Genomic DNA, 21,425 nt, shown 5'->3' on the forward strand with positions numbered 1-21,425 from the left:
GCCCGTCTCGGCCTCCCAAAGTGCTGGGATTACAGGCTTGAGCCACTGTGCCCGGCCTGCAAAGTTTTAAGATACCCTATCCGCCGGCGCGGTGGCTCACGCCTGTAATCCCAACACTTTGGGAGGCCGAGGCGGGCTGATCACGAGGCGGGCGGATCACAGGGTCAGGAGATCAAGACTATCCTGGCTAATACGGTGAAACCTCGTCTCTACTAAAAATACAAAAAATTCGCTGGGCGTGGTGGCGGGCACCTGTAGTCCCAGCTACTGGGGAGGCTGAGGCAGGAGAATGGCATGAACCGGGGCGGCGGAGCTTGCAGTGAGCCGAGATCCTGCCACTGCACTCCAGCCTGGGCGGCAGAGACTACGTCTCCAAAAAAAAAAAAAAGATAACATATCAGGCCAGGCATGGTGGCTCACACCTGTAGTCCCAACACTTTGGGAGGCTGAGACAGGCCCTGAGGTCAGGAGTTCAAGACCACCCTGGCCAACATGGTGAAACCCCACCTCTACTAAAAATACAAAAATTAGCTGGGTGTAGTGACCGGCTCCTGTAATCCCAGCTACTTGGGAGGCTGAGGCAGGAAAATCGCTTGAACTCCGGAGGTGGAGGTTGCAGTCAGCTGAGACTGCACCATTGCACTCCAGCCTGGGTGACAAGAGCCAGACTCCAACTCAAAAAAAAAAAAAAAAGATACCCTATCAAGTGGTAACTGTGTTGGACAACATCCAGTATACTGTTATCCCTTGAAACTAAGTTGATATTAATTGAAGCAGAAGTTTGTTGTAATGAATTATAAATATTTTTGTAATACTACTTTTAAACCATTTGATTTGCTTTGAATCATTATGCGAAGAGCAAGATCTTGGAGTTTTTTGTTCCTTGTTGCTCAATCCTTATTTAAGGCCTGAAATAGTAATGAATCCTATGGCATCTATGTTTGGTATGACCTTAACCTTTTAAAATTTAAATTCTTAGCTAATATTTCAAATACATATTAAATACATCATGTATGAGCACCTTGAGAACAGAAATCTTACTTGTCTTACACACAGACTACACTCAATAAATGATTTCGTTTTTTGTTTTTTTAATATCATTCACCTAAGCCAATAAACTTATTTGGTTGACTTACTGAAGATATTTTGAGATTAAACTTTTGATCTTTTAAATTTAGATTTGTGTTATTTAAATAAGTGACCGTTTTAAACTGTGGTTTCTCCATTTTTTTTCCCTCTGCTTTATAAAGGTTTATGTTATTAAAACACTGTATCTATTAGGTACTCCTAAACGTGCATATATTATACAGATAATTATTATAGTGATTTGAGAATTAATTATGCACTCTCGGCCAAACCTGAAACACCAGCTCTCAGTTTAGTTATCTGTGTGGTAATTTCCACAGGTTTTTTTTTTTGAGACCAAGTCTTGCTCAGCTGCCCAGGCTGTAGTGCAGTGGTGTGATCTTGGCTCACTGCAAACACCGTCTTCTGAGTTCAAGCAATTCTCCTGTCTCAGCCTCCTGAGTAGCTGGGATTACATGTACCTGCCATCATGCCCAGCTAATTTTTGTGTTTTAGTAGAGACGGGGTTTCACCATGTTGGCCAGGCTGGTCTTAAACTCCTGACCTCAGGTGATACGCCCGCCTCAGCTTCCCAAAGTGCTAGGATTACAAGTGTGAGCCACTGTGCCCAGCCCACACAGCTCTTATAAACTGCTAGCTTATGCAATTTACAAACTTTAAAAGAATCTTGTTATAATTTTTATTTTTATTTTTATAATTTTGTTATAAAGGTAATATACACTGATGTTTAAAACTTTTTTAAAAACAGATAAGTGAAAAGGAAAAGAATCTGTATACTTACTCTTCAGAGATAGTCTTTAAATATTTTATGTTTATCTTTCTACTGTACTTTTTATGTATATAAATATTTGCCAAAATGTATCATATTATATATGTTGTTTTTAAACTTGTTTTTCTAAATTTATAGTAGATCGTGGAACTTATACCATTATTTATATTTTTCTACAATATAACTTTTTAGGGCTATAGTTATATATTGTCCTGTTACATTTATATATCTTATTTAAACATTTATTAGAAAACATTAACATTCCAATTTTTCAGTTATTGAGAATACTACAACTTATAGCACTTGCTTATACAATTTGAATTTTTTTTTTTTTTTGGAGACAGGGTCTTTCTCTGTCGCCTAGGCTGTAGTGCAGTGGTATGATCACAGCTCACTGCATCCTTGACCTCCCTAGGCTCAGGAGATCCTCTCTGCTTAGCCTCCTGAGTAGCTGGGACTACAGGGTGTGCCATAACACCCAGCTAATTTTTGTGTTTATTTCTAGAGACAGGGTTTTGCTATGTTGCTCAGGCTGGCCTTGAACTCCTGAGGGTCAGGCGATCTGCCTACCTCAGCTTCACAAAGTGCTGGGATTACAGGCATGAGCCACCACAACTGGCCAATTTAAAAGTTTTAAACATGAGAAAAATTATGGATATGCTAGAAACATATATGAAGAATTATCATCAAATTGATGTCTCCAAAATTACAGAGATAGGAAGTGAGAAATCTGTTTTGTCTTAGATTAATTCTTTTTCTACCATAGTGTATACTCTTTGGCTTTAGCCCCAAATTCCTTATCTACTGAGAATTTGAAATTTGGCAGAGTGTACATGTAACTTTTTCACTTACGCTAGTCAGTTTTGATTTGTCATAAGCTTTGAATAAAAATACCTTATTATGATTGCTTAATAATAGTTATTCTATATTTTAGTATGTTTTTAAAGAGACATTTGCTGGTTATTTTGGTTGTATCTACTGCATGTCTATTCATGTATTGTTTTATTCATTGAACCATCTTAGGCGTTGCTATTAAAGTTTAAAATCTCAGAGTGTTTTGAAATCAAAGAAGCAAACAACTGACAGAACCGTAACTTTTGTTTCTATAAGATAGAAATAAATCATTATCTAAAGTATTAATGCAATATAAAATCACTATTAGTATAGCTAAGCTAATTATAACCTTAGATTATCTATCAGTTGTATTCCCCAGGTGATCTGTATTTAATATGTGTTTCCAACAGGTTCATTCCAGCCAACAAATGAAATGATGCTTAAATTTTATAGCTTCTATAAGCAGGCAACTGAAGGACCCTGTAAACTTTCAAGGCCTGGATTTTGGGATCCTATTGGAAGATATAAATGGTAATTTTTTGTGTAGAGCTATGCAAGAATTTAAATTTTAATGACATAATTATCATATGGCTGTTACTTAAGTGGTTATACATTATTCTGTGCAGGAAGTATCCTAGGTATCTAGGTATTGGGTACAATGTTTATCCTCCAGGTTTTTTTTTTTTTTTTTTTTTTTTGAGACAGAATCTCATTCTGTCGCCCAGGCTGGAGTGCAGTGGCAGGATCTCGGCTCACTGCAGCCTCTGCCTCCTGAGTTCAAGTGATTCTCCTGCCTCAGCAACCTGAGTAGCTGGGATTACAGGTGTGTGCCACCACACCCAACTAATTTTTGTATTTTCAGTAGAAATGGGGTTTCACTATGTTGGCCAGGCTGGTCTCAAACTCCTGGCCTCAGGTGATCCACCCACTTCGGCCTCCCAAAGTGCTGGGATTACAGGCGTGAGCCACCATGCCCAGCCTTTCCAGGTGCTCTTAGTACAATTTTACACAAATAGGAAAATCTTGGGGAGGAGAGAAAAATAGTAAAACCAAAAGGGATAGGTACATCAAAGATAAAGAAGCATTTTCAGTTAATCTTTACTTTTATGGAGTTTTTCTCTTTTTTTTTTAAAGGCAAGAGCAACTCCCTACCTAAGTTAAAGAAACAAACTTTAACTGCCTCTTTTGCCTCCAAGAAAAATAATGGCTTTTCCTTGTTTGTGTTGAGCCTTGAAGATAATAAGTAACTAGGAATATGACTCAGGTACTGCCACGCTAACTTTTTCTCTAAGCCGTCACTTCTGACCTACTGTAATTGAATAGAAATTTGATTTTTTGTATACTTAAAAGAATTCTAAATTAAAAAGTATACTTAAAAGAATTATAAACTATAAATTAAAAGAATTATAGACACAGATACCTGTACCCATCTGTGCTGTTTTCCCAGTTGAGTAACAGTTGATATTCTTAATACAATTGAAACCTTCACAAATGTCTGAGAAAAGTCCATTTTAGACTGTACATTATGAACAGAATATGCTAATTGGTGAAACATGTTTTATTTATTTATTTATTTTTGAGATGGAGTTTCGCTCTTATTGCCCAGGCTGGAGTGCAATGGCGTGATCTCAGCTCACCACAACCTCTGCCTCCCAGGTTCAAGCGATTCTCCTGCCTCAGCCTCCTGAGTAGCTGGGATTACAGGCATGTACTTCTACGCCTGGCTAATTTTGTATTTTTAGTAGCGATGGGATTTCTCCATGTTGGTCAGGCTGGTCTTGAACTCCTGACCTCAGGTGATCCGCCTGCCTCGGCCTCCCAAAGTGCTGGGATTATAGGCATGAACCACTGCGCCCAGCGGTGAAGCATGTTTTAAAACCCACACTTTTTTTGGACACAGGGTCTCACTCCCATCACTCAGGCTGGAGTGCAGTGGCACGATCACGGCTCACTGCAACCTCTGCCTCCTGGGCTGAAACAATTTTCCCACCTCAGCCTCCCTAGTAGCCGGGACCACATGCTTGTGCCATCACACCCGGCTAATTTTTAAAATTTTTTCCTCGACGGGGTTTGCCTGTGTTGCCCAGGCTGGTCTCAAATTTCTGGTCTCAAGTGATCCACGTGCCTTGGCTGGGATTACAGGTGTGAACCACCATGCCACACCAGTTTTTTTTTTTTTTTTCTCTTGAGACGGAGTCTCGCTCTGTCGCCCAGGCTGGAGTGCAATGGCGTGATCTTGGCTCACTGCAATCTCTGCCTCCCGGGTTCAAGCAGTTCTCCAGCCTCAGCCTCACGAGTAGCTGGGATTCCAGGCACGTGCCACCACGCCTGGCTAATTTTTGTGTCTTTAGTAAAGACAGAGTTTTACCATGTTGTCCAGGCTGGTCTCAAACTCCTTACCTCAAGTAATCTGCCCACCTTGGCCTCTCAAAGTGCTGGGATTACAGGCGTGAGCCACTGCACCCAGCCCGTTTTTGTTTGTTTTTTGTCCACACATTGTGATGTTCAGTTTCTTCACCCTGAATTGGAAGTGCCTAAGCTTGTTTTAAGATTTCTTAGTATTCTACTTTCCTTTAAGATCTTTATGAATTGTCATAAAATAACAGGTTAAATGAAATAGTAATATGTTATTATTTAATATAACTTAATTTTAGTAGTATTAAATATTATTTAATATGATTTGATTTACCCATTTTAAGAAGATTTAATTATTTGCTTCATATTTCCCCCTAGAATTGACCTTTGGTGGAGTTAAACACCTTCGGGGAAAAACATATAAAAAGGAGGGTTTACACGTCGGGCAAAAATTTGAAAGAACTATTATTATTTAGGGGTTTAAAATTTCCTGTCTCTCACATTTTCAGTATCCTAGAAGTGAGAAACCATTTCCTTTTTCAGTTCAAATGTACAAGTTAGGCTCTTATTTACATTAATAGAACCTTTTAACCAAAATGTCTGTTCATTTAAAACATGGCTGGCTGGGCGCAGTGGCTCATCCTTCTAATCCCAGCACTTTGGGAGGTCAAGGTGGTGGATCACTTGAGGTTAGGAGTTCGAGACCAGCCTGGCCAACATGGTGAAACTCCATCTCTACTAAAATACAAAAATTATCTGGGTGTGGGGGCGCATGCCTGTAATCCCAGCTACTCAGGAGGCTGAGGCAGGAGAATCTCTTGAATCCAGGAAGTGGAGGTTGCAGTGAGCCAGGATCACACCACTGCACTCCAGCCTGGATAACACAGTGAGACTAGCTCTTTTAGAATTTTTCTAGCAGGCTTTCTGGTCTTTACCGGAAAGCCTATTGAGAAATTTATATTAAAAAGAAAAAGAAAATATGCCTGCGACAATTAATGTAGTCTTGTACACTTGATCTTAGCGAAAGCCTGAGAAGCAATAATGTAGTCTTCTAAAATGTTTATTTCTGTTACTGTTCTTTGTAATAATATAAAAACTGAAGAGTTCTTATCAAATATTTATGAATAGTCTATAGTCTCTGGTATATTACTACATAGATGGGTTATATACTTATTTGTTTTAAATACTATTTAATTTGCTAGTTCATTTGCTGTGATAATTTTCTTCATGGTGGCACATTTAAGACAATCCTGTTATGGCTTTAAGTAGAGCCTGTTTTAATTAGTAACCCTATAGCATCAACTATAAATTGCATTCTGAGCAGTGAAAAATCAGATGTCTCTTTGTCATTATGTGGATATTTTCATTTCTAGGGATGCTTGGAGTTCACTGGGTGATATGACCAAAGAGGAAGCCATGATTGCATATGTTGAAGAAATGAAAAAGGTAGGGAAAATAATTCACAGTTAAAATGAAAATTCAGAGCAGCTCTAATTTAATTTGGTTATCAGACAAATTAGCTGCTTTGCTTTAAGGAGACTGTAGTATGTTATAGAATAGAATCTAGAATTTTGGGTTTATTAGGACTCTTCTGCTTCATTAAAGTTCATCTTAAGATAAGTGTTTTTTCCTTAAGATATATAACACTGTGATGATGTGATGTTTTATTTTGTTTTTGTTTTGAGACGGAGTCTTGCTCTGTAGCCCCGGCTGGAGTGCCGTGGCGCGACCTTGGCTCGCTGCAACCTCCACCTTTCAGATTCAAGTGATTCTCCTGCCACAGCCTCCCAAGTAGCTGGGACTACAGGTGCACACCACTACGCCCAGCTGATTTTTGTATTTTTAGTAGAAATGTGGTTTTTCCATGTTGGTCAGGCTGGTCTCAAACTTCTGACCTCAAGTGATCACGTGCCTCAGCATCCCAAAGTGCTGGGATTACAGGCATGAGCCACTGTGCCTAGCCTGTTTTTTGATTTTTAATCTTCCTTATCTTTCTCTATAGTCAACTTCTTAAGAAGTGTAGAAATAGTAATCTTTGAAAATATTGAAGTCTCTTAGGAGTCTAGGAAGTAGCTGGACTCTCTTGAAAGTATTTCTGCTTTGGAACTTTTTACTTAGTTCAATAATGTTCTCATGCCAGTTTTCACTCATAAATTGAGGTAGGTATTCTCATCACTGGAATTCTGTAAGAAGTCACATTTTTCTATGAGTACATAGATCCTTTAGAAGTATAATAAGATAAGTTTTTTTCTGTGAGTACATAGATCCTTCAGAAGCATAGTAAGGTAAGTTTTCAGGTTCTCTGCTAACTAGTAAGCAGGGACGTTCATTTTAACTAGCTCTTTTAAGTGTGTCAAAGGCATTCTTTTGAGGAGTAAGTATATGAAGAAATCATGAATTTTAAAGATGATCATAGAGACTTTTTTTGTTTTGTTTTGTTTTGTTTTGTTTTGAGATGGAGTCTCGCTCTGTTGCCTGGGCTAGAGTGCAGTGGCATGATCTTGGTTGACTGCAACCTCTGCCTCCTGGGTTCAAGAGATTCTCTTGCCTCAGCCTCCCAAGTAGCTGGGATTACAGGTGCACGCCACCACACCAGGCTAAATTTTGTATTGTTAGTACAGGTGAGATTTCACCACGTTGGCCAGGCTGGTCTCAAACTCCAGACCTCAGGTGATCCACCCAACTTGGCCTCCCAAAGTGCTGGGATTATGGGTGTTAGCCACCATACCTGGCTGAGACTTTTTATAAAGAACCATTTTTATGTTAGACATGGATCAGAGGAAATCTAAGTTTGATAATTTTAAATAAATTATCTTTGAACATAAAGAAAATCTGTAAAAAAGAATAGTTTTTGCCATATGATTTGATGGTATTAATCTCGGTAGTAATTTTTATTTGTTATTACTAGATTTAGACTAGTTTTTTTTTTTTTTTTAAATTTCTTCTACACTGCTTATAGTCGTGCCCTTTGTTACCTTCTTGCAGTTTTTATTTGGCAGACTTTGTAACAAAGGGCAGAGTTTAGTTCTCTTGGCTATTAACTATGTCAATAACACAATAACAGGCCTTTCAAAAGCAGAGAAAGAAAGATAATCGAAAGTCTTTTGGTTTCATAACTATTTCTCTCTCTTTTTTTTTTTTACCTTAAATATCTTTATTATTTTTAGGACATGCTTCTATAATGTAAAGTTGAATTGACACATTAAGTAAAATTTACCCATTTTTCCTATTCAATTGTGTTAATGGTATAGCCACATTTTAAAGTTGGAGGACGATGAAGCAATGTGTATTCTGCCTTTTTCCCTAAGAAAGATTAAAACTATATTGCTGCTAAAATACCTGTAACTCCTTCTTTAATTAAAATAATTTATTTCTTTTCATTGAGACTTTAAAAATTTCATTGCATATTGTGAATATGGCTAAGTTTACAGTGCAGTTTTAGAGGTAAACCTAAAAATATCAACATACCCATAAATTGAAAATTTGATTACTATTTTGAATTGTTTTTAGAGTTTAGCTTTATGACTATCAGTCAATAAAATTGCATGTTTCTAAATAATCTTGTGGGATAGTATATTATCCTAAAGATTTGATTATTGAATTTGGGACTTATTCTAATTTCAATAATTTACTAATTGAAGCACTTGTTAAATTATCTCCTTAAATACAGTCTTTGTCATTTTTTTTTTTTTTTGAGACAGGGTCTGGTTCTGTTGCCCAGGTTGGAGTGCAGTGGTGCATGCCTCAACCTCCCAAGTAACTGGGATTACAGGGACATGCCATCACACCCAGCTAATTTTTAGTATTTTTAGTAGAGATGGGGTTTCACTATGTTGGCCAGGCTGGTCTCAAATTCCTGACCTCAGGTGATAAACTTGCCTTGGCTTCCCAAAGTGCTGGGATTACAGGCGTGAGCCACCGTGTGCCTGGCCTGTCACTGTCATTATTCTTTAGAGTATAAATCTCATTTTATGTCTTTGCAGTCAGAGGTTTCGGCAATCTTATTAATTTAACTTATATTTTATAATGAATGATGTTTTGTAAAAAGTGACTTTTCATAATTTTTAAGTTGCCCCATAAAATATCACTGAGAAAGTTGATTGAATAAAAAATTCTTTTAACGCCGGGCATGGTGGCTCATGCCTGCAATCCGAGAACTTTGGGAAGCCGAGGCGGGCAGATCACCTGAGGTCAGGAGTTTGAGATCAGCCTGGCCAATATGGCAAAACCCCGTCTCTACTAAAAATACAAAAAAATTAGCCTGGTGTGGTGGCATGCACCTGTAGTCCCAGCTACTCGGGAGACTGAGGCAGGAGAATCACTTGAACGAGGGAGGCAGAGGTTGCAGTGAGCCGAGATTGCACCACTGCACTGCAGCCTGGGCAACAGAGCAAGAATCTCTTTAAAAAAAAAAAAAACTATTTTAGCATAATAGAATTATGTTTTGTAGAAAATTGCTTTTCATAATTGATAAAGTGTCCCATAAAATGTCACTGAAAAACTTGATAGAATAAAACATTATTTTAATATAATGTAATAGGATTTTAGCTTTGAGGGAAAGTAATGTGGCTTGAGGGGTGAGAGAAATGCATGTTTAATTCGATAAGGTTTATTTATAGACGTATAAAATTCTCTTTTTTTGAGGCAGCATCTCGCATTGTCGCCTGGGCTAGAGTGTAATGGCACCATCTTGGCTCACTGCAACCTCTGCCTCCTCGGTTCACGCCATTCTCCTGCCTCAGCCTCCCGAGTAGCTGGGATTACAGGCGCAAACCACCACACCTGGCTAATCTTTTGTATTTTTAGTAGAGATGGGATTTCACTGTGTTGGCCAGACTGATCTCAAACTCCTGACTCCGTGATCTTCCCACTTCGGCCTCCCAAAGTGCTGGGATTATAGACGTGAGCCACCATGCCTGGCCAAAATTCTATTTTTTTGGTACAAATTTAGGCTATCTTCTGGGGATTTCCAGAGTATTCAGCTAACATTTGAATCATGTGCCTTATGTCTGTTGAATTTAAAAAGAGATGGGTGTACTCTACCCTGGCTCCACATTAGAATCACTAGGGAATCTTGTGAAAAAATACAAATGCCCTAGGATGACCCCAGACTAATTATTTCAGGATTTCTAAGAGATTGGGATAATCGCTGTAGTGCAGGGAGGATTAGAGGATGGTGCCATTAAAGATGGAATCTCGGCCGGGCGTGGTGGCTCATGCCTGTTATCCCAGCACTTTGGGAGGCTGAGACAGGCAGATCACCTGAGGTCAGGAGTTAGAGACCAGCCTGGCCAACATGGTGAAACTCCATCTCTACTAAAATACAAAAATTTAGCTGGGTGTGATGGCAGGCGCTTGTAATCTCAGCTACTAGAGAGGCTGAGATGGAAGAATCACTTGAATCAAGGAGGTGGAGGTTGCAGTGAGCCAAGATCACACCATTGCACTCCAGCCTGAGCAACAGAGTGACACTCTTGTCTCAGAAAAGAAAGAGAGAAAGAGAGAGAAAAAGAGAAAGGAAAGAAAGAAAGGAAAGGAAAGAAAGGGAAGGGAAGGGAAAAAGGAAAAGGGGAGGAAAGGAAGGAAACAAGGAACCTGAAAGTTGTCATGGCTGAGGGTCTAGTCCAAGGGAGGAAGGGAGGAAGGGAGGGAAGAGAGGGAAGGGATGGAAAGGAGGGAAGGGAGGGAAGGGAAGGAAGGAAACAAGGAACCTGAAAGTTACCATGGCCGAGGGTCTAGTCCATAGCTCAACAACTCTAGAACACCAAGAACACCAACTTTCTCTGAGTACTGAGGGTTGGCTTTTGTTTTAAGGTTTCACTCATAGTAAACATCTTTTGCATATTGAGGGGGAAAACGAATGCTAGTTTCTTAGAGTGAGTGATAGGCTTCTAGTGATCAGCATACTCAGGACTGATATCTAGGTCACTCTTCAAAAGGTTAGAAGCGCTTGGGAGACTGAATTAGTGATTCTGTTGTACAGAGAGTAGAGCGTTGGGATTTGGATGGCTTTAAGAGATGTGGTCATTTTGGACCAAAAAAGCCTGAGAAATTTAGTCTTCGCTTTCTTAGAGTATATCTACACCTTTCCAGTATATTTTCATCATCTAGAAATGATGTCTATCACTGAGAAAAAGTGCTGGATAGACCTAGAAGAATTATTGTGCTTTGGATGCTGCTTTTCTGGTGTCCATGCAGCTTACCAGATATTTCTGTCAAAACATTCTTCATTTGCTTGGGTTATAATATATTAAGTTAGCATAGTTAACTTGTAGCTTTAGACCAGGGATGTCCAATCTTTTGGCTTCTGTGAGCCACACTGGAAGAAGAATTGTTTTAGGCCACACATAAAATACATGGATACTAACGATAGCTGGTGAACTAAAAAAAAAAAAAAAATCGCAAAAAAAACCATAATGTTTTAAGAAAGTTTATGAATTTGGGCCAGGTGCAGTGGCTCACGCTAGTAATCCCAGCTAGTAATCCCAGCACTTTGGGAGGCCGAGGTGGGTGGATCTCTTGGGGTCAGGAGTTCAGACCAGCCTGGGTAACATGGTGAAACCCTGTCTCTACTAAAAATACAGAAAGTTAGCCGATCATGGTGGTGTATGCCTGTAGTCTCAGCTACTCGGGCAGCTGAGATAGAAGAATTGCTTGAACCCCAGAGGCAGATGCTGCAGTGAGCCAAGATAGTGCCACTGCACTCCAGCCTGTGCAACAGAGTGAGATGCTGTCTCTATAAAAGAAAAAAAGAAAAAAAAAAAAGTTTACGAATTGGTGTTGGGTATTTAAAGCCATCTTGGGCCACATGCGGCCTGAGGACTGCAGATTGGGCAAGGTTGGTTTAGATAACATCTTCTCTGAGGGTAGGTAGTAGTTACCTAGACTGAGATTTGTCTGTGTCTGCTTGTGTGTGTGTGTGTGTGTGTGGGGTCTATATCTCATGTGCGTACATGTACACCATTTCTCGTATTTCAACATTGGTGTAAGGGAGATAATTTTGCGAATGGCTGAGATCATTCTTGGTTTGTGTATGTTTAAAGTTTCTTCCTCAGAGAATAACCTCTTCAAAAGGGTGGAGGCAAGGGCTGAGAAACTTCCTATTGGGTACTGGGTGACTGGATCAATAGAAGCCCAAACTTCAGCGTCACACAGTATACCCTTATAACAAACCTGCACATATACCCTCTGAATCTAAAAGAAAAAGAAAAACCAAAGAGAGTAACCTCATCAATTTTGGATGTGTCTTGCTTTGGTTACTGTGTCTTCACTATATTAACTACTGACATTCTGGTTTGTTGACAGAATGATTACTCAGTTGATACTTCCTTAGTGCCAATGGATACTCCTTTTATTTCATGCTGACATTTCAGGTCCACAGTTTACTGTTTTACCCTATGGGGCATGCGAAACCCAGATGCTGAATTTAGTAGCCTTAAAAATAAGGACAAAGTTAAGAAAGAGATCTTTTAATAAGCCTTGAGAAATAGAGATGTTGCTTGCTTGTCAGGATGTGGTATGTGATTGGCTTACTAGATTCTGCTAACTGAAGTCTTGATATTACAGCGGCGTGGGATAGTGTAAAGGGTGCTGATTTATGTTTGAATTGTTTCTCTGCCGTTTGTTAGTTGTGACTTGGTCACAACTTTCTCCTGGTTTGAATCTGATTCTCAGAATTATTATTATAATTCAAATATGTTACAGCTCAGATATTTATAATAAATAATAAAACATTCCTTCACATAGCCCTAGCCTCATAACAAATGTTTCCTTTAGCAAAAAGAAATTTTGTGATTAAAGCAGTCCTTTCACAGTACATTCAGAGGAGCAACAATCAGATAATTTACTCCAAGCTGTAAAATTAAATTATAATCACTAGAACCAGTTATTGTAACATAGTTCATTCTGTGTTATCTCTCTCAACAACCTCCTCCTACACATACAACATGGTGGGGAATGGTGTTGATGAGCATGTCTCAGATCAAAATCCTATCAGAGTTGCTGACTACCATAGACCACCGATGATCCATCTTATATCTGGTTTAGAAATAAAAGCATGTTGTTTGAACAATAATTTTAGGTTTTTGGCTGGGCGCAGTGGCTAACACGTATAACCCCAGCACTTTGGGAGGCCGAGGTAGGTGAATCACTTATGAAGGTGTCTGAAATTGCTTGAAGGTGAGAATTGCTTGAACCCGGAAGGTGGAAGTTGCAGTGAGCTGAGATCGTACTGCTGCACTACAGCATGGGTGATGACGGAGTGAGACTGTGTCTCCAAAAAAAAAAAAAGAAAGAAAGAAAGGGAGGGAGGGAGCGAAGGAGCCAGTTCTGGTATCTTTTTTTTTTTTTTTTTTTGGGAGACAGAGTCTCACTCTGTTGCCCAGACTGGAATGCAGTGGTGCGATCTTGGCTCACTGCAACCTCCACCTCCTGGGTTCAAGCAATTCTCCTGCCTCATCCTCCCAGGTAGCTGGGATCACAGGTACATGCCACCAAACGTGGCTAATATTTGTATTTTTAGTAGAGATGGAGCTTCACCATATTGGCCAGGCTGGTCTCGAACTCCCGACCTCAGGTGATCCTCCTGCCTTGGCCTCCCAAAGTGCTGAGATTACTGGCATGAGCCCGGCCCCTGGTATCATATTAAACATACTGTGATTAGCACACACAGAGCTGACTTTATTCTTTTTAATATCTGCAAAATATTTCAAATCTAGAAGTACTTTAGTTTCTTTGATCAGTCACCAATTGATGGCTGTTTAAATACCTTTTCAGTTAATTTACCTTGCTCTTTAAATTTGATGATTCTAAACTGGCCCATATTTATGAAGGTGTCTGAAAGTGATTGCCATTTCCTACTTTACTTTTGTGCCCTGTTAGAAATACTACACTACCTTATTGTTAAAGAACAGACATCATAATTTTATTCTAACTTCAGTTTTCTATTTCATTTAATGAAAGCCCCTAGTTTGTTTGTTTGTTTGTTTCCTTTATTGTTTTGGAGACACGATCTCGCTCTGTTGCCTAGGCTGGTGTGCAGTGTGGTGTGATCATGGCTCACTGCAGCCTCAATTTCCTGGGCTCAAGAGATCCTTCCATCTCAGCCTGCTGAGTAGCTGGGACTACAGGCGTGCACCACCATGTCTGGATAATTAAACAAATTTTTTTTTGTAGAGATGGGCTCTTACTATGTTGCCCAGGCAAGTCTTGAACTCCTGGGCTCAAGCCATCCTCCTCCTGCTTTGGCCTCCCAAAGTGCTAGGATTACAGGTGTGAGCCATTGTACCCTGCCCCCTAGTTTTTAATACACAATTTATAGGTTATTATATAAAATTTTACATGAAGCTCATGTAAAATAGTCTTCAAAATGAGAACGCTTTTAGATCTTTAATATACTTGAAGCTTTTCTAGGAGTGTATATACATTTTTTAAAAGGATTCCTTTTATTTTATTTTTTAATTTTTGGAGATGGTATCTCGCTCTGTCACCAAGCCTGGAGTGCAGTGGTGCCATAACGGCTCACTGTAGCCTCGATCTCACAGGCTCATGTAATCCTCCCATCTCAGCCTCTGGAGTAGCTGGGACCACAGGCACACATCACCATGCCTGGTTAATTAAAAAAAAATTTTCTTTGTAGAGACAGGGTCTCACTATGTTGCCAAGGCTGGTCTCAAACTCCTGGGCTCAAGCCATCCTCCTACCTTGGCCTCCCAAAGTGCTGGGATTACAGGCATAAGCCACCACCTCGCCTGGCCACAGTGTGTATACATTAAGTATGTAATTAATGTAGATCATTCAGAGGTGTATTATGAACGTCAAATCTTAAAATTATTGACAAATTGGAAATAGGAGATTATCTGATACTAGTGGAGATCAAATTAAGAGTTTGTGATTTCACAATATTTGTTTCTTTTGATTACAGATTATTGAAACTATGCCAATGACTGAGAAAGTTGAAGAATTGCTGCGTGTCATAGGTCCATTTTATGAAATTGTCGAGGACAAAAAGAGTGGCAAGAGTTCTGATGTAACCTCAGGTTGGACTATTTTACCTATTTTTAAATTCATCAACTGATATATTATGCACATATTAATATTTGTATGTCTGATTTTTTTTTTCTTACTTTCACATGCCAGTCCGACTGGAGAAAATCTCTAAATGTTTAGAAGGTAGGAATCATGAAATCATGTAAAAGTTTTGTTTAAAATTTACATGTCAAAAGAATTCTGCACAAACTTATAGAACTTACAGTCTTGTCATCCAGGAGTTTTCATTCCAAGCAAACACATTGTATGAAGTTCCAAAACATTATAAACCCTTAAAATTTTAACCCTAAAGTTGTAAGCTATTAAAATACACCAGGTAATTTACTTAGTATGTTCAAAATTATAGCAGAATTCATGGTTTTATTTTGATAGATCATGTTTTCTATTTTGCTTTGAGAATTAAATTAATAGTACATTGAATTCAATGATTTACTAGCTAATTTTAAAATGGATATGTTGGCCAGGTGTGGTGGCTCATGTCTGTAATCCCAGCACTTTGGGAGGCCAAAGCGGGCAGATCACCTGAGGTCAGGAGTTCAAGACCAGACTTAACAACATGGTGAAACCCTGTCTCTACAAAAAACACAAAAATTAGCCAGGCATGGTGGCACACACCTATGATCCCAGCTACTTGGCAGGCTGAGGCACAAGAGTCACTTGAACCCAGGAGGTGGAGGTTGCAGTGAGCCCAGATCACTCTGCTGCACTCCGGCCTGAGCAACGGAGTGAGATGCTGTCTCTAAAAATGGATGTGTTTAGAGTATGGTTTAACTGTAGTATAGTAAGCTAATGCAAGACAGTTAGTTCATTTAGGTTGTTTTTTTTTTTTTTTTCTTCTTTCAGTTCAAGCATCTCTGCACGGATTGCAGTTTTCTTTTTTTTTTTTTTCTTGTAGAATTTTGTCTTCATGTACACAAAGGATTTAAAGGATTATGTTTTGCATATTTGTAGGAGTTGAATAAAATGCAAGATTTGTTAGTATTAACTAAACATTTGATCTTGAAATTTTTTTAGAAAGCAGGGTGAAATGAGACCACAAGAGTCAATTTACGAGAAAATTGTATACCCTTTAAATAGAAATTACCTGGCATCCCCTTTTTTTCCTTGTCATCCCTATTTATAAGACATCTTTTAATAATTGACAGTAATGGCAGCATTTCAGAATAGTAATCTTCCTGTGCTGAAATCAGTCCTTGAACCTGTCACGGTAATAAACTATGTGCAAGTAGTACTGACTGCTTACTGGGCATAACTCTGTCACATCATTCTACATCTGATTTGCTTACAGAAGTCAAATATTAACAAGTAGTCCTTCTTACAAGGCATGCTTATTCAATTCAGAAAAAACTAAATGTTATTTGAGATGGAGTCTTCCTCTGTCACACTGACTGGAGTGCAGTGGTCCCATCTCGGCTCACTGCAACCTCTACCTCTTGGGTTCAAGCAATTCTCCTGACTTAGCCTCCCAAGTAGCTGGGATTGCAAGTGTGCACCACCATGCCTGGCTAATTTTTGTATTTTTAGTAGAGCCGGGGTTTTGCCATGTTGGCCAGGCTGATCTCGAACTCCTGACCTCAGGTAATCCTCCCAACTCAGTTTCCCAAAGCGCTGGAATTAAAGGCATGAGCCACTGTGCCCTGCCAGGAAAAAAAAATTAAATGTTTTCTGTATGTCAGGCATGTTAGGATGCAGAGGGAAATAAATCTGGATCTGCTGCAGTGGTGTCCAGCCACTGGCCAGAGGCAGATATTTAAACGGCTAATTATAAAACAAAGAAGAGTAAATAATAGTAATAAAGGTGCAGGCTCACGGCTTCCTAGCTATAACTTAAAATTTGTTAAATCTTTGAAGACCAGAAGTTTTTTGGTAAACTCATTTGGCAGCAAAACCTGTCTGATATGAACTAAAAATCTGGGGAGCAAAATCTGACCTAAAGTAAAACGAGGGTATTTTGAGTCTCTGTCCTCTTTAGTGTAACTATTTATATGTTTTGCTGCAAAAATCATATTTTCTCTTTTTAGTGAGAGCTGCCTTAGACTCTATTGGATATGTTACATAATATACCAAATGGCATATGTACCATATAACCTTTGCAAAATTAGAAAACTTGAGATTTCAAAACATATCTGGATCCAAGGGTTGTAAGTAAGAGATTGTGGACCCTCACCATAATTTTTTAAACCTGAGCCATTCTGGTGGACATTTAGGTTATTTACTCCTTCAGATCTTCAGAAAATACTGCTGAGAATGACCATGTACATCTGTCATTTCATATATGTGAAAGCATATCTGTAAGAAATATTAGAAATGGAATTAGAAATGTTTGATGTTTGTAATTTTGTAAGATATTACCAAATTGCAAGACAGTTTGCAATCTTGCCTTTTTTTTTCCTAAACAAAGCATTTTCTTAAAAGTAGCCATTTAGGTCCAATAGAACAGATGTATCAGTTTTACATGGCCATTTTCAGAATATACATATACAGTAAGTTTTGAAATCAGAATGATGAGTCCTCCAATTTTGTTCTTTTTCAAGATTGCTTTGGCTAATCTTGATCCTTCACATTTTCATATGAATTTTAGAATCTGCATGTCAATTTTTGCAAAAATGCCAGCTTGGATTTTGATAGAGATTGCAGTGAATTTGCAGATCATTTTGGGGAGTATTGTCACTTCAAAAATATTGTCTTTCAATTCATGTTCTCAAAACAGTGTCCAGTAACCAACAGCATTAGCAACAAATGTGATCTTTATAGAAATTTGGAATCTTAGATCACCCTAGACCTACGAATTCAGAATCTGCATCTTAAATAGCTCTCAGGAGGTTCGTATGCACATTAAAGTTGAGAAGCTCTGATGTTACTCTCAGGATATAGCTTTGGCCACTTGGACAATTTGCTTTTGTAAGTGATTGATCACATCAGTGGATACTTTAAGAAAAAACTTAAATATCACAAAGACATGATAATTTGAGTTGTGCACCTGAAGTCCTAAAGGTAATACTAGAATAAAATTTTTAAAGTGGACTCCAACTGTAATATTGATGAGATTGTTGGTAGAACCAAAAATGTACTTTTGTTGTCAGCATGCTAGCATATAGGAAGTATCTCTTCATTTGCCATGTATGAAGATCCATTGATCTCTGAACTTTATTTTTATCGATATTAACTTAAAAATAATTTACTTTCTGCCTGATTCAGAAAGGACTTAAGATAGCTTGATCATAAGGTGATAATTGAAGGAATTTGTCTATGTAATATATGTATGTTTATGGTCAAAGAAAATAATACTATTATATATATAACTAACATTTTAATTCACAATTATTTTATTAGTTATTTGTAAATTGTATTAGTATTACTTGGAAATTATGGTATAATTGTGTGTTACCACATTGTGACTAAGTGGTCATTTCATGTTTTAGATCTTGGTAATGTTCTCACTTCCACTCCAAACACCAAAACTGTTAATGGTAAAGCTGAAAGCAGTGACAGTGGAGCTGAGTCTGAGGAAGAAGAGGCCCAAGAAGAAGTGAAAGGAGCAGAACAAAGTGATAATGGTAATGTTTGGATAATCAGTTAGTAATTTTACAATAAATAAACTAAGAGGGTATGAAGACATTTGGGCTGATTTGGTATTGTAGAAGATTAGAGCAGGTGGTGGGATATAAGCTGTTGACCTTATAACCAGGTTTGCTGTGGACTGAAAGGCTCTGCTACAGAGAAAGGAACAACCAACCTTATGCATAAATGGAGTAGGTGTTAACTGAAGATTGACAAGAATAGGCCACTCCTCCAAATGGACGGCCTGAAATGCTGCATTAGACATGTGCTATTTTTAAGGTGTTGTTTCCAACATGAATCTGCATAAGTTACTAAGGACAGGAGACAAGTTAAACTCTCAATATCTTACCAAAAATAGAATGGAATCCAGAGAATAGGATACAGGCATAAGTTTTTTTTGTTTTTTGTTTTTTTCGAGATGGAGTCTCGCTCTGTCGCTCAGGCTGGAGTGCAGTGGTATGATCTTGACTCACTGCAACCTCTGCCACCCTCTGCAACCTCAAGCCGTCTTCCTGCCTCAGCCTCCCAATTAGCTGGGATTGTAGGCATGCACCACCATACCCCGCTAATTTTTGTATTTTTACTAGAGACAGGATTTCACCATATTGACCAGGCTGATCTCGAACTCCTGACCTCAAGTGATCTGCCTGCCTCAGCCTCCCAAAGTGCTGGGCCTATAGGCATGAGCCATCGCACCCGGCCTACAGGCATAGGTTTTCATGAAGAAGGAACTTTGGAATTATGGCTTACAGCATTGAGGGCTCTGTTAGAATACCAATGACACGTGCTGTTAGAATACCAATGACACGTGCGAAGACTGTTTTCAAAAGGGGAGGCAGAAAGACACTACAACAAACTGCAGCCAGGCACGGTGGCTCATGCCCGTAATCCCAGCACTTTGGGAGGCCGAGGCAGGCAGATCACCTGAGGTTGGGGGTTCGAGACCAGCCTGACCAACATGGTGAAACCCCATCTCTATTAAAAATACAAAAATTAGCCAGGCATGGTAGCAGGCGCCGGTAATCCCAGGTACTTGGGAAGCTGAGGCAGGAGAATCACTTGAACCCAGGAGGTGGAAGTTGCAGTGAGCCAAGATCGTGCCATTGCACCTAGTCTGGGTGACAAAGTGAGACGCTGTTTCAAAAAAAGAAAACCAAAAACTGCGTAACTTAGTTTTGCCTTCCCTTTCCAGTAAGGTATGACAAAGAGCGCCTTTTTTAAAGGTCCTTTTTATCAGCTATGTGGAAGAGCAATTTGCTTATGCCTAAGGGAGTAAAAAGACTTTGAGAGATTACTTTTTAAAAGAAACTCTAGAAGATTGACAGGGAACTGAAACAGTTTTGAAGCCAACATAGTTTGGGTGAGCTCTCAGCCTATAGTAAACCCCATTTCAAGGAGCATGCCTTCTCTTTGATCCAAGTAGGAAACCCTTCAAAGGGATTGTGAAGTTAGGGAAATGACAGCTGGATATTAAAACATGGTATGCAGAAGGTAACCTACTGTGAACTTTTATGACTCTCTCCATTTTCTCATAAAAGATAAGAAAATGATGAAGAAGTCAGCAGACCATAAGAATTTGGAGCTCATTGTCACTAACGGCTATGATAAAGACGGCTTTGTTCAGGATATACAGAATGACATTCATGCCAGTTCTTCTCTGAATGGCAGAAGCACTGAAGAAGTAAAGCCTGTTGATGAAAACTTGGGACAAACTGGAAAATCTGCTGTTTGTATTCACCAAGGTATTGTCCCCAAATAATTCTGTGTCCAGCCTCTTTCCTATGAATAGTCTTTTAATAATTACAGGATCTTTAGGATCAGTTTTGAATTTAAAAATCTCTTGTTTAGTAATATCTTAGAGTTTACTAATATTATAAGGGTTTATGGTTTTGAAAGAGCGTGAATTAGGGCCAGGGTTATATATGTATCTCTTTCTGTTGCCCAGGCTGGAGTGCAGTGGCATAGTCAAGGCGCACTGCAGCCTTGAACTCCTGGGCAATTCTGCCTCAGCCTCCTGAGTAGCTGGGATTACAGAGACAGGGTTTTGCCAGGTTGCCCAGGCTGGTCTGGAACTCCTGAGTTCAAGTGATCTGCCCGCCTTGGCCTCCCAAAGTGCTAGAATTACAGGTGTGAGGCAACATACTTGGCCGAGAACCATCATTTCTTTTTTGTGTGTGTGTGTGTGAGATAGTGTCTTGCTCTGTCGCCCAGGCTGGAGTGCAGTGGCACGATCTTGGCGCACTGCAAGCTCCGCCTCCCAGGTTCATGCCATTCTCCTGCCTCAGCCTCCCGAGTAGCTAGAACTACAGGCGCCCACCACCACACCAGGCTAATTTTTTGTATTTTTAGTAGAGACAGGGTTGCACCGTTTTAGCCAGGATGGTCTCGATCTCCTGACCTCGTGATCCTCCTACCTTGGCCTCCCAAAGTGCTGAGATTACAGGCGTGAGCACTGTGCCTGGATGTTTTTTGTTTTTTTTTTTGAGACAGAGTCTTGCTTCTTTGCCCAGGCTAGAGCACAATGACCCGATCTCAGCTCTCTGCAACCTCTGCCCCCTGGGTTCAAACAATTCTCCTGCCTCAGCCTCCCCAGTAGCTGGGATTATAGGCACGTGCCACCACGCCTAGCTAATTTTTGTATCTTTAGTAGAGATGGGGTTTCACCCTGTTGGCCAGGGTGTTCTCAAACTCCTGACCTCAAGTGATCTGCCTGCCTCAGCCTCCCAAAGTGCTGAAATTACAGGTGTGAGGCAACGCGCCTGGCCGAGAAACA

General features: G+C 39.5%; 1 protein-coding gene across 6 annotated transcripts in view; it reads left to right on the forward strand.

Annotated features, from left to right (window-relative positions):
* The window catches only part of ACBD5 (acyl-CoA binding domain containing 5), a 55,935-nt gene that overhangs the window by 4,435 nt on the left and 30,075 nt on the right, over window positions 1–21,425 (forward strand). For 3 of the 6 annotated variants that reach the window (XM_011972455.1, XM_011972456.1, XM_011972454.1), the window contains 4 exons: window positions 6,418–6,490; window positions 14,967–15,081; window positions 18,514–18,648; window positions 20,191–20,394. In XM_011972455.1, the coding sequence (XP_011827845.1) occupies window positions 6,443–6,490; window positions 14,967–15,081; window positions 18,514–18,648; window positions 20,191–20,394 (502 nt within the window). In that variant the 5' untranslated portion in view covers window positions 6,418–6,442. Of the gene's footprint in view, window positions 1–3,099; window positions 3,221–6,417; window positions 6,491–14,966; window positions 15,082–18,513; window positions 18,649–20,190; window positions 20,395–21,425 lie in introns of all 6 variants that reach the window. The other 3 variants (XM_011972453.1, XM_011972452.1, XM_011972457.1) reach the window with 2 other exon arrangements.

The sequence above is a fragment of the Mandrillus leucophaeus genome, unplaced genomic scaffold, assembly GCF_000951045.1.
Source record: "Mandrillus leucophaeus isolate KB7577 unplaced genomic scaffold, Mleu.le_1.0 Scaffold1291, whole genome shotgun sequence".
NCBI classification, from domain to species: domain Eukaryota; kingdom Metazoa; phylum Chordata; class Mammalia; order Primates; family Cercopithecidae; genus Mandrillus; species Mandrillus leucophaeus.